The 13,688-nt window shown below is 39.9% G+C and overlaps 1 protein-coding gene across 9 annotated transcripts in view; it reads left to right on the top strand.

The window, feature by feature from the left end:
- phka1a (phosphorylase kinase, alpha 1a (muscle)) overlaps positions 1-13,688 on the top strand; it is a 30,116-nt gene that overhangs the window by 5,808 nt on the left and 10,620 nt on the right. For 8 of the 9 annotated variants that reach the window (XM_033609268.2, XM_033609266.2, XM_033609265.2 and 5 more), the window contains exons 3-21: positions 71-118; positions 276-444; positions 990-1,072; positions 1,192-1,272; positions 2,983-3,081; positions 3,174-3,320; positions 5,003-5,056; positions 5,647-5,769; positions 5,889-5,984; positions 6,160-6,267; positions 7,460-7,538; positions 7,650-7,784; positions 8,577-8,686; positions 9,241-9,385; positions 9,637-9,715; positions 10,005-10,165; positions 12,154-12,315; positions 12,394-12,488; positions 12,576-12,721. In XM_033609268.2, coding sequence (XP_033465159.2) covers positions 71-118; positions 276-444; positions 990-1,072; positions 1,192-1,272; positions 2,983-3,081; positions 3,174-3,320; positions 5,003-5,056; positions 5,647-5,769; positions 5,889-5,984; positions 6,160-6,267; positions 7,460-7,538; positions 7,650-7,784; positions 8,577-8,686; positions 9,241-9,385; positions 9,637-9,715; positions 10,005-10,165; positions 12,154-12,315; positions 12,394-12,488; positions 12,576-12,721 — 2,120 coding nt within the window. The remainder of the gene's footprint in view (positions 1-70; positions 119-275; positions 445-989; positions 1,073-1,191; positions 1,273-2,982; positions 3,082-3,173; positions 3,321-5,002; positions 5,057-5,646; positions 5,770-5,888; positions 5,985-6,159; positions 6,268-7,459; positions 7,539-7,649; positions 7,785-8,576; positions 8,687-9,240; positions 9,386-9,636; positions 9,716-10,004; positions 10,166-12,153; positions 12,316-12,393; positions 12,489-12,575; positions 12,722-13,688) is intronic. The other variant, XM_033609267.2, reaches the window with a different exon arrangement.

Below are 13,688 nucleotides of genomic sequence, written 5' to 3'. Positions count from 1 at the left end.
CTCGTTTTTCTGCCTGAACACCAAAAACTACGTTGAAAATGTTGACATCTGACCATCTTTCTCTCTCTAGAGTGTGGTGAAGCTAATGAGAGGCATCCTTCAGTGTATAATGAGGCAGGTATGTTGTATTAAGTATTTTTTGGTTTCCAACAGACACACACAAGACACAACTTATTGCATATTGATCACACCTGTATCAACTTTACTCAGTGTTTTTCTGCTTTATTTGCTTCCTGGTTATTTCTTTTATTGAATACTTAATGTTTTTGTCGTAGCTGGATAAGGTGGAGAAGTTCAAATACAGCAGAAGTACCTCAGACTCGCTCCACGCCAAGTACAACACCAGGACCTGTGCTCCTGTTGTCGGGGACAACGAGTGGGGTCACCTGCAGGTCGACGCCACCTCCATCTTCCTGCTCTTCCTCGCTCAGATGACTGCGTCCGGTAAATATGCAGCAAAGAGACATTTCTACATAGACCTTTGAAGTTGTTGAGTGGCGCTAAATTGGCTCATCCTCAAAAGTTCTGGGAGTTTTTAGGTGTTATAGATTTGAAGAATACATTTTTGTGTGATACTTGTTTGGGTTTTGTTTCCCTGACGAAAAAGATGAAGGATATTTAAGGTAATGGGATGGAAAAATGGTACGTTTTGGGAGATGAGAGTCAGAGAAATATGTTCCAGCTAATCCTTTTCTCAGCTGTTTTTTAGATTTAGTCTGACATTATATTTAGTCAACTTTATCCTTCCTATTTGCAGTTTGTTTTTACTCTTTGAGAACTTCAGGAAAAACATTTTACTTTTTGAACAGGAAGCAAAGAACAAGAAGTGTTGTGTCATCACAGTGTGGTCACGTTTCTTCATTCCACTGTCATTGGTTGTTAGACTAGATTGTGTTTGTAAAGCACAGACAGATGCTATTATGCCTCGTATCTCAACTGGTAAAGGCCTCTATAAAGTGTCCGTTCCTGTGTTTGTGTGTGTGCACCAGGTCTCCATATCGTTTACACCCAAGATGAAGTAGACGTAGTCCAGAATCTCATGTTCTACATTGAAACAGCTTACAAAGTGGCTGTAAGTGTTCATTCATTGTCAGCACCCTCAAAACAAAACATTCCCCTTATCTATTTTAATGATTGAGAACTTTTCTAGAACCAGTAATGTCTGATCTTTCCTTTTCTGGTTCTTCACAGGATTATGGGATGTGGGAAAGAGGAGACAAAACCAACCAGGGCATCACCGAGATCAACGCCAGCTCTATAGGCATGGCCAAGGTTAGCACACACACACACACACACACACAGAAACACTGTGTGACATGATAAGGGCAGGTAGATGGAGGAGAAACCAGCCTGGGTGCTGAGTGAGAGCAGAACAGGTGCTCCAGTAAAAAATCTCCAGCATGGTGGAAGGTGTCTAGTCACTGCGGCGGCCTTTACATTGACCTTTAGACGACCCAGACCCTCCCCCTGACTCAGGGTCAGATGGGACGACTTTGTTTTGGTGCTGGAAGTGTACACAGTGTCAGTTTTGATAAATCAAATACTGCCGTCAGATAAAATCTTTCAATTGAAATCTCTTGCAAAGAGCTAAGACTCATTTTTAGCTGAATATTTTAGTTTTTTTAATGTCATAAAAGAGTTTCACAGCACGAGAAAGTCTTGTCTTAGTTGATAAACATCCTGATTCTTGTAAGGAAGTTTTCACATGAGAGGATACTCGCTCTCTGGGCCCGACTCAGCGCTGTCCTTGGCCCGCAGTGTACAGGAGGTATCAGGTTGTCTGCGGTCTTCCAAGAATGGCGTCTCACTCAGAAATAACACAGAGTACTCGCAGTACCCAGTGGACACACACACACACACACACACACACACACACACACACAGAGTTTAATTTAAGACCTTGGAAAGGGGCACCTCTGCAGGACGTTCCCTGCTCCATTAATTACATGTAGTTAGTTATAAGTATTTATAAAGCAAAGCAGCATGACTGTAATCTGTACTATACTATCATATACAACAGCTATGTATACATAATACTGCTACTGATGTATTTCCTCTCTAGAGTCATCAGTCAACCAATATTGAAACCCAAACTCCAGTAGCATGTCTTAAGTAAAGGTAAAAACTGGTCAGGTCTGAGTTCCCAAACAACCCGCAGAACCGCTTTGCCTCTCCTTCAGGATGTCAGTAATTTAAACAAATAAATTGTCCCGTGTGTGGTTTATCTTATCCTGTGGTTCGTATTTTCGTAGTTGTTTCTGGGGAATACCTCGCGTAGGTGGGAAACCTAAAGGATTTTCAGCAGAAATTGCTTGACTATGTACATAAAATTAAAATCTTCAAGAACATAACAGAAGATGAACAGAGCCTGCAGGAGTTCTCGAGTCTAACTTCTACCTAGACAGCGTTATTATCTATATTCTTGTCTTTCTGTTTTATAGTTTAACCATTTTCATTCATCTGTATCCTGTATGTAAGATTCTCTATCACCCGAGTGATCATCTAGGTTTTTGTTTTTACTCTCACTAAAGATTTAATTTCCATTTACGTTTACTGTCATCTTATTGCTGTTATCTTCACTGTCAACCAAGATAGTGAAATGTGTTGCTCAGCTGTTCGATATTTGCTTATTTAATTTAACTATTAGTATCAGCACTGGTTTAAAAAAGCAAGTGTCAGTTAGTCTCTGTTTTATACTCTGATGTGCTGTGTGTGCACGGGATTAAAGTATATTTCTGCATTCATTTTAAATGAATTATGTAACCTGGATTATGATATAAAAACATAATCCCAGGCAATACAGTGTATTTCTGTGAAAATCTGGAGACTAGCTGGGAATAAGCCTTAGTAATCCTGTTTTACATACTACAGTATGTCTTATACTGTGTTGTAATATTTTGTTTTTTAAATCTACTTGGTTAAATGTGTTATACTGTTGTCTTGCTTTAAATGAGCGCCACATGACTTCTGTGTGTCCTCCAGGCAGCTCTGGAGGCTTTGGACGACCTCAACCTGTTTGGAGCAAAAGGAGGACCTGGATCTGTGGTCCACGCCTTGGCTGATGACATACAGCACTGCCAGGTACACACACACACATACACACACACACACACACACACAGATGTAAAAACATTCATATGTGATATTAACTTTCCACTTCCTTCCGCCCTCAGTCCATCCTGACGTCCATGTTACCCAGAGCGTCCATCTCTAAAGAGGTGGATGCTGGAGTCCTGGCCATCATCTCGTACCCCGCCTTCGCTGTTGATGACATCAGCCTAGTCAACCTGACCAAGGAGGAGATCATCTCCAAACTGCAGGTGCAGACAAGTGCAGCAGAACAGGAAAAGGATTTACTTTACTGTCAACACAATACAGTCAATATTTGGAAAGAGGAGATCAGCTTTACATATACAAAAGTTAGAAGAAAGTTGGCATGTAGGGCTGCAGCTAAGTAGTAATCTTTAATCACCTTTAAAATAATCTCTCAAGACAGATTCTGCAATCTACATTGTAGAATCTGTCGGCAGCCCTGTGTGAAAGACGACTAGAGAGGGGGGGGAGGGCGGGGCTTTGAGTCTGAACGATGCTGCGCTTTAGCCAATCACAATGGAGGGGGCGCGGCCAAGACGTGCAGGTGTCCCCAGGAAATGTGTACCTACAGAAACAGCAAGCTCCGCGTCCATAGCGACCGCTCCAGTAATGCCGTCTCGTCAACGTGAAAAAAAATATTTTTTCCAGCGGATGTCTGAGTTACAACATGATTGAGCTAACTGGAGTAGTTTCATGTCGTATCCGACAACGGGAGGCTTTTAACAGATGACATCCTGATGTTAGCTTTGCTAACTGTCCCTGTCAGCTGCAGCCACTGATGCTTTCTAGACATCGTGATTTCCCATAACTGAATAATACCACACATAGCAACACAAAACTGCTTTGCTAGCTCAATTATGTTGTAACTAAGATATCCGCTGGAAAAAATATTTTATTCACGGACTGTTTATTGAGTTATTACCTTATTTTTATACAGTCTATGGTTATAGACAATGCTAACGGCTAACGTTAACAGCTAATGGTTAGCCCAGCTAATCTACGATAACCATATTAATTACGTGCACACAGAAATAGTAATGTTTGTTCAGTCATTGTGTTTATAGACTTAACAAACATCACATTAGTCTACACGGTGATATAGTGACATGAAAAATGTGATATATAGCTAAACTCTGCTGGTTTCCTACCCGAAGTATTTGTAAACAACATGGCGACTCCCTGGGGGCACCGCCGGAAGTGAAGGGCGTGAGGCCCCTTCACTTCTGGTTAGTCGAAAAACTCCGGGCTGTGCCTCCAGAGGTAAAGGAAGAAAAAAAAAAATTTTTTTTACTGATGGATTTCCAGATTGCCTTTAAAATAACTGATTTATTGTTTATTCTTTATGCAATATCAGAAAATCCTTATCACAGCTTAATACAGTCCAAAACAACTTTCTGATTCACAGTATTTATAAAAGACAAAATACTTTGTTCAGGATAAAACAGTTAAGTTCTGGACTTATTTTCGTTGCGTGTACCTGTTGTAAGTGTTGGAAATTTTCTTCAAAGTTTGCCAAAAAGGATATTAAATGTTAAGATAAGTATGTGTTTGAGAAAGTCGTTTCTCTCTGACCAAGCTGGCGTACAAAATTGGCAATAAAAAGGGGAAGAAGTCTAACTCTGTGTATAAAAATATGCTCAAAGGAAACAAGTTCTGACAAATACATGACATAAAGACAGTATGAAGCCATATTTGATGAACAGGTGTGGATTATTACTGGACTATTAGCTATGGAGAGGAGGATGAGGCAGAATATCTTAACGTAAAGTCATAATTAATGTCACTTGTTTTGATAAAGAGCATTTTTAACAGATGCTGCCAGTGTTCACACCTCATGCATTTGTACACTTAGTGAAACAGCCACAATCTGTGCTCGCTGACTTCCTCTCTGTGTCTGTGTCTGTGTCAGGGTCGATACGGCTGCTGCAGGTTTCTGAGAGACGGACACAAAACACCTAAAGAGGTAAACAACCCCTAAAGGTATATGATAATCCATTTATCTCACTGTGTTCAGATTAGAAGTAATGAGACCAATGTTATTTCATGGCATCTCTGTTTAGGTGCATAGTGTTCAGTGTTAAATAGCGGCAGTTTAAAGACAGTAGTGACTCTTGTTGAAAGTCTTAAGCTCTCTCCTTCTTTCAGTCTTTTTCTCCTCCTTTCTTATGAGCCTCAGTGGCCAGACACTTCTACATTAAGCAGCTGAATGAATTCAAACAAGTCCGCTTAAAAAGGGCTGAGTGTGGCAGGAGCTGTGTGTCATGGTCAGCGTTGCTTAGCTCTTACGTAACGGGTTCTTGGAGGAGGCTGTTTGGATTAATGGACTGCAGCGAAAGGGTTCACTTTATCTTGACATGTTCTTTTGTGCTCCGATTTTTTTTTATGCTTTTTGGCTTTTGACGACACTGTTTTGGTGCCGCTTGGTGTAGAATACATTAGACAACATTTCAGACTAAGACATTTCTAGAAAAAAGAAGCTACAAATTAGCCCTTGCACACATTGATCTAATGTAAGTGAATTCTGCCTCTGTTTTCTCGTCTTTGTTTCTCCAGGATCCAAACCGCCTGTATTACGAGTCTGCAGAACTGAAGCTGTTTGAGAACATAGAGTGCGAGTGGCCTCTGTTCTGGACCTACCTCATACTGGATGGCATCTTTATCAACAGCCCCGAGCAGGTAATTTACATCAGCTTGTGTGTTTCCATTCCAAGCATCATTGTGTTGACAATATGTATACACGCCTCTGTGGATATTTACAGTGTAGATGTTTGATTTTACTCTGTTCGTCGTTCTAGGTGCAGGAGTACCAGGAGGCTCTGGAGGGCATCCTGATCAAGCAGAAAGACGGGATACGACTGCTGCCAGAGCTCTACAGTGTCCCCCCAGATAAGGTAATGCATTTCAGGGGAAGCTGTAGAAATTCTTGATGACGTGAATCTTTATAAGGTATTTTAAATGTGCTTGTATGGTTCATTCATTGTGTTTCTGCAACAAATGAGACAAAGGAAATTTACAGTTTGAACTTTTTTTTGTATCTTTGTATTGTTTGTTTGTGTGTGTGAACAGGTGGAGGAGGAGTATGTGAACCCCCACTCTGTGGAGAGGATCCCAATGGGTAAATGTCCTCTGAAATGGGGACAGTCTCTGTACATCCTTGGAAACCTTCTGTCCGAGGTGAGCAGTAAGGTCACGAGCTATAAGGGAAATTCTGTGGATTTTCAACCAGCTCTGTGTCATCGTAGTGTGTGCAAGTAAACAGTGTTAGGCTATCCCCCATGCCACGAGCATCTGGACCTCCCCAGCCCATCCACTGGCAATAGGCGGGGTTTCTGTGAAGTGTAATTGATTCAAAACACACATTAAACACACATTAAACATGGCTTAATAAAGACAATTTCAAACACAAGTACACAAATCAGCTTCACTATAACTCGCTGCATTCACAGACAAACACTTGTCTTTATCTGGACATATTTTGCCCACAAATACAACATGCTAATGTTTTTAGCACAAGCCTATGGCAATTTACATTGTATAAATTAGCCTAGTGGCTAGTGGACTTTTCCTCTGCTCATATGAAGCCAGGGACAACAGCAACATTTAACAAAGGTAACGTTACAAAATTCGGCTCCGTTACAGCTCACAAGGTTCACTGACAAAACAACTGTCTTATACTAAACACGTTTTCCAAACAAATATGACATGCACAAGACTTAAAATGCTATTTTTGTGGAGGCTTTATTGTCTACACAATCTATTGTTTCTTATCTGTGAAATTAAAGTAAATAAAAGATTTGTTTCCACTGAGGGTTTCAGCTTATAAAGATAGACAGGAGGTCTGCATCGCCGTGACGTGTAGTTACATATCCGGGGAGGTGCACATCAGATTGTGGCATAGGCTGTGGTGTAAATTGGCAAGGTTTCCCTTTAAGGTGGATTATTTTCGAGAAAAAATGTATGAAGTGAATACCAGGGAGTTCTTAAGCTACTAATTTCTAATTCTGACTTCTTTTCTGCTTTCTAATTATTTTGTGCCTATTAAACTCGTTGCTTTTGCTCCACTGACTCTGTTTCTTTGTTTCATTTATGTACAGCATGTATGTTACAGTATAAATGTTTTCTGTTAAATGCTAAACAAATTTATTTTATAATGTTATCATGATAAAATTATCCTTAGGTTGTAGAGCTTTAGCATCTTACAGTGTCTGATAATGTTCAGGTTAAGTTAATGTGTTGTCTTCATTTTCACTTGTTTTTTTTTTTTTTGTTGTTGTTTTTTATGCTCAGTCTCACTTTCTTACCCAACAAACCAAAATCTTGTGGATTTTTGGACTCTGACATTCAAAGCTCCGTCTCATTTTTCCAGGGATTTCTGGCCCCCGGAGAGATCGACCCTCTTAACCGACGTTTCTCCACCATCCCAAAGCCTGATGTGGTTGTACAGGGTGAGTTCCCAGATTAGTGTTGGAAATTCTGGATACACTCCAAGTGACGTGTATATTGGTGTCAGTGGTTTAAGTTTTTTGAAACATGTTCAAACCTCTTCCCTCTCATAGTGTCGATTCTGGCAGAGACTGAGGAGATTAAAGAGCTGCTGCTGAAGAACGGTATAGATGTGGAGACTGTTGCTGACATCCATCCCATCCACGTGCAGCCCTCCAGAGTCCTCAGCCACATCTACGCCAGACTCGGTACAAACTCAGAGGGCTTTTTCTTTTAAGATAAAGTTAGACCAAAACCAAATTTGAACTCTCATTTGTTCATTTACTCTTATTTATTTATTCATATTTATAAATTCATCCATAAAACATGAATGGAAGTAGGGAATATGGGGCCATTGTACTCTGATTTATAATTGTTGTTGTAAAAGAGTTTCTTTTATCATTTTTATTGATTGATTTCACATGAGAACAACCTCCTCAATAGTTTAGATTTGATTTATTCTTAGTGTTTCATGGTTTATTACACTCTTTGTACGTAAGAGATGAGTATTACAATTAATACAGTTAATTAATATCTCTGTTTATTTTGCCTTGTGCATTAATATGATGCATTCAGTTGCGATATGTGTCCTTATCAAAGTGTGACTCTTACGAAAAAAGGACTCCAGACACCATTGAGACATGAGACACTGAGATACTGTTACTTGCTTCACTTAATGATGAGTAAAGGCCTTGTGCCATTGAGGGGTAATACTGCTTGGCCCAGCAGCTGTTGGAGCTAAATTTAAATCAGTTAGTCCCCTATGAATGATGAGGGACTTAAGTTTTTCACGGCAATGCTGAGAATTTTCAGCGATTTGGAGTCCGAGATCTGAGAAAATGCAACTTTTTGCTGCTTGTATCGTTCAGAAAACATCAGATCTGAGTCACAATAAAGGGTAAATAATTGAATTTAGACACTTTAAGTTTAATAGCTACACAAATGTTTACCTCTCCAGGTCTTTACTCACCCTTCTCCCCTCTTTACCTGCTCTGCTGCAGGTCGTAACCCGAGGCTGGGTCTGACAGGGCGGCCTTACAGGAGAATAGGAGTCCTGGGAACCTCCAAATTCTACACCATCAGGAACACCATCTTCTCATTCACACCTCAGGTTAGTAAGGAAACATACAGTGTCTTGGGATAAGATATTTATAGCCAGTGGTAAAAGGTATCCAAGTACCTTAAACAAGTACTGCACCTCTCAAATGACTATTTGTTTATCAATTATTCACCCCGCATTATGTTGAATTTGTGAAGGAAACATTTTTCTTGCATGCCTCAACGGTGAACGAAGAATCCAAAAACAAAAAAATTCTTGATGAATTTAAGTCACAGGAGTATAGTTTAACAACAGTAAAACTATATTAAAACATTTACTAACAAACTCTCACACATCTCGTGCAGCATAATCCAAGTCTCATTTATCCAGTCGTGTGCTAGAAAGGAAACACTGTACTTTTTACTCTCCTATATATATGTTTTTTGAATTTAGTTACTTTACAGATTCAGACTTTCACCTTATTGCTCAAAGTCCTCCATTCTTATAGTCTGTGTTTGCCAACTTGAAGACATCATAAAAGACCAAATACTCACTGGATTCACTTCTCATCCTGGTGGAAAAAAATGCGAGAGTCATCCCTTCGTTTCTCCCCTTAAACCCTCCAGTTCATCGACCACCAGCAGTTCTACTTGGCGTTGGACAACAAAATGATCGTGGAGATGCTGAGGACAGAAATTGCCTACCTCGCATCCAGATGGAGGATGACTGGACGACCCACTGTCACTTTTCCCATTTCACAGTCTATGCTGAGTATGTACACACACACACCATGTATCTACAAGTGCTTATATGTTTTAAAAAGTGTTGGAAAATGTATTAAGTTTAGTCGTTGAAGGTGCTGTATGTCCACTGTGAAACTGAAGGGTGAAGTTAGTATTGCATGATGCAGTCTGTCTGTTTAACTGAGATTGGGAAATCTTGAATTTTATATATATGAATACTAAAACTCTACATGTATAAACTGTATGTATTCCTTGTGTGTGTATGTGTGTGTGTTTCAGCTGAAGACCGTACAAACCTGGACCCTGCAGTTTTGGCCACACTCAAGAAGCTACAGGATGGATATTATGGAGGAGCAAGGTGAATTTTACCAAAGATACTGAGGAAGTCATGCCCCATGTTTTGCCTCTGCGAATTTCAGGAGGTTTTACAACAGGAAGAGGAGTTTACATTATACATTTATACACAAAATATACAGTATACAGTGGACTTTGTGTTTGTAGATGAAGCATTTTTAATTTCAGTAAAGAAAAAAATAAAATAAATGAAATTGAAGGGGTTTAGTAAATCCCTTCCAGAATTAAGATGTACATACATCTGGGTCTCTAACCTCAGTATTCCTACTTTAAAATCCTGTCCTCCTTTCCAGGATCCAGACAGGGAAGCTGTCGGAGTTCTTGACCACTTCCTGTTTCGCTCACCTGAGCTTCCTGGACGGTAAGGGTTCTGGTAGCATGATCCGCCACGACGAAGAGTATGATGATGAGGGTGACAGCGATGGATACGTGCATGAATTGCGCCATGATGATGGTAAGAAAAAACAGATTGATGGATGGGGAGGAATGGTGACACCAGGGATGGAAACATTTATTAACGATGGAGGTCACGCTGCCAGGTGGCAGTGGTTTGTTTTCCATTGTTGGTTTGACCTTTCCTGGTGGTATGTATTCCTTAAATACATACATGGTCATAAACTGTAGAAGCACATAGAAGCTTTGCCTGTATGTACTGTGAACAGGGTTCCCCTCCATAAGATCTTTTAAAGATCGTGAATTTGAGGGGAAAAAATGACTAGCGCTAAAATCTTCCTGGATTTTTTCCCCACATGGAAATTCTGACCAATCAAGAGCAGCTTTCTCATGCAAGGCATTTGATCTGGTCCACTTGTAAATACTGCTGTGAAAACATGAACCAACTCTAGGCAGTTATACAACTTTGTAATAAAATGAGTCCCTGATTCAGACCAAAGCAAGACAACTCTAGGTCTGAAAGCACCCTCAGACTATGCCATGTTTGGTCTTTGAATTTGAGGGACTTGTGCCTGGAAGTCCTTGAAAAGTCCTTGAATTTGATGTTCAACAAGGTGTGTGAACCCTGTGTTAGGACCATGATTCATCTTTTAAGAGACTCAAAATTACACATGAACTGCAATACATGTAGGTTACAACATGTTTATGTCTCCCAGAAGAAAAAAGACCAGATGAAGTTTGTGATTCTTGTAGTTTTTCTTGTAAGATTTCGAATTGTCTTCTAATTATATGTACCTGTCTTTGAGAGTGATGTCATTCAGCTAACCCCTTAATTTGAAATCCAAAAATAACAAAAAAGATCCTTTGATATGTGTTATCTGTATTTAATCTCAGCAGAAACATGACATAAAACTAAGTAACCTGTTGCAGATTCTCATTAATCACCAATTCTTTTATTGCTACTCTTTCTCCTGTCCCCATCCTCTCTGTGTAGCTCTGCTGGTTGTTTAAATGTTTCTCAACCTTGGACATGCGGATGCCACACCAGCCTTATTGCTGTTTAAAATCAAACACAAAGTAACTCAAATTCACATGACGGCTGAAGCTGCAGGCTTCATGGCTTGAGAAGGTTGAGAAATGCTGCTTTACTTGTGTTGCATTTAAAACAACTGGTACAGATTTTAAAGCTTTGAATCAAGTCATTTCCTCACTGGATTTGGATTTAAATTCAAATATTGACAGTTCAGCGTGTTTAAACAGGTCTTGTTGTTGCATTGAGTGCATAGCTGGCTTAACATGCATGCATGTTAAGCCAGCTACGCACTCAATGCAACAACAAGACATGTTGTTGTTGCATTGAGTTTGTAGCTGGCTTAATTTAACATGCATGTCTTAAAATGTCTTGTCTGACAGCTGCTGTGAATGTATGAATCAGCATCACCATCTACAGATGAACCTTATATCAAAATCATTAAGCATTTTGATTAGGAATGAGGCATGTTGTGAGCTTCATGGTTTAAAGGGTCAGTTCACCCAAAATCTGTGTGTATGTAGCCATGCAAATAATGTTGGTTTTAAATATCTGTGACTGCTGCCAGCCCAAAACACTTAACATTTTCATTTAAAATACCTTAACAGCAGTGTGAATTTATAACAGTTTTAACTAGATTCTAACTTCTAAGCTCAGTGTATGGCTAGATACCACTGTGTGTGTGCATGATAAAATGTGTTTCAGGGGGATTTGGGTGAACAACCCTTTTTAAAAACTGCATGTTAAATGTCAAAATATGTTTCAAAATAACAACACTTTTTAAAATTTGAATTCTTTTTATAAATAAGATGGTTTAGTTGAGATGTTAGGGTTTCTTAAGGACTTATGTGTTCACTGAATAAAGGTGAGTTGAATCTGTTGGTATTTAAAACTCAATAAACCTTTTTCCTTTCTGCTCTCTATCTCTGTATCTCCATCCCCCACACTTCTGTTCTTTTATTTTTCCCCCACTTTTCAATTGTCTTTCTCAACCTCGTCCTTCTTGTCCTCCTCTGCAGAGGCCGACGACCTTGCGCAGTACCTGGACCACCTGTTGGCTCACGCTGCCCCCAAGAAGCCCAAGCGGCAGATCGGAGGTCTGGGGAGGTTCAAGGCTGCGGCTACCAAAACCAAGGAGATGGTGACTCTGATGAACAAGGCTCAGAACCTGGACGTACAAAGTGAGCTGATCCTTCCTCTCACAAAAATATCCCAAAGATATAGACACTTACTGACACCTGACTGTTTCTTTTGTCCAGATGTGAACATGTACCTGCCGAACAAGCTGTTCCGCTCTCCTCAGTCTTCCCTCAACCTGAACCTCCCAGACTCCTCTGCACAGCAAGAAACTCAGGTGTGTTTACGAGACCTTTAATCTCGATGTAGTTGCTCTATGTATGTTCTATGTATGCAGCTTTAACTTTCCACCTCTGTCCTCCAGGCTCCGCAGGCGAGCGTCTCAACAGAAAGCGGCATCCCCAAAGATGCCAGTGGAGGCATCGACTACAACGCTTTGGTCCAGCTGCTAAAAGACACGCAAAGTCTCCAGGACCAGGCTGATATCCTCTACATCCTCTTCAAAGACAAGTGAGATACATGGTTTAGTTTAGCTTTATTGGGACTGTTATGTCAAATTTAAAGGGACAGTTCACCAGAAAATCAAAAATACATCTTTTTCCTCTTACCTGTAGCACTATTTATTGATCTAGTTTGTTTTGGTATGAGTTGCTGAGTGTTGGAGATATCAGCCGTAGCGATGTCTGCCTTCTCTCCGATATAATGGAACTAGATGGCACTCGGTTTGTGCTGCTCCAATTGCCAAAAATATATATATATTTGAAAAATTCAACAGCAATGTCTCTTTCCAGAAACGATGACTCTGTTACTCAAGATAATCCACAGACCTTTAGTGAGTAGTTTCATTTAGGAACTATTTTCTTTCTACTGAGTCACACCCACCAACTGCATCACCACGCAGAAACAACTAGTTCAAGAACCTTTAGTTTTTGTTTTGTTTTTAGTAATTTAGTGCTTTAAAATTCATCTCAGAATTGTGTAGGAAAAACGTTTCTGTACATCAACGCATAAGCAGAGATGTTAGCAGAGCTGGTAGTGTATTTTAAAGATGGTTGCTTGTAGAGCTAGAAGAAGAGACAGATAAGAAGCTCTTCTCTGCAGCATTAGGCAGTATTTTTCCCGTATGTTTCTGTATGGTTATTAGGGGTGTAAATCACCAGTTTCTTCACGATAGAATATCATATCGATTCTTTGGACAACCATATGATATTACAAAGTCTGCCACAACACGATTTCGTTTCGATACGATTCAGGGGCCTGCGATCGACATGACACCATATTATCTGCCCATATAACACAGTCTCTTACAGAAGAAGCTGCCACACCTTCCTTTCTTTTATGCTTTTGGCCATGAAAGATAAAAACAACACATAAATAATGTAGTAGTAAGTAATTGTAACTGCTTAAGTGCAGTAAAATTTACTTAAAACCGACTCCAATAGCACAAACAAAACAGCACATGGGATAAGTAAACCTT

This window comes from Epinephelus lanceolatus, chromosome 22 (genome assembly GCF_041903045.1).
Source record: "Epinephelus lanceolatus isolate andai-2023 chromosome 22, ASM4190304v1, whole genome shotgun sequence".
Lineage (NCBI taxonomy): Eukaryota > Metazoa > Chordata > Actinopteri > Perciformes > Serranidae > Epinephelus > Epinephelus lanceolatus.
Note: the sequence above shows the minus strand (reverse complement) of the source record. Positions and strands in the feature narration are given on the sequence as shown.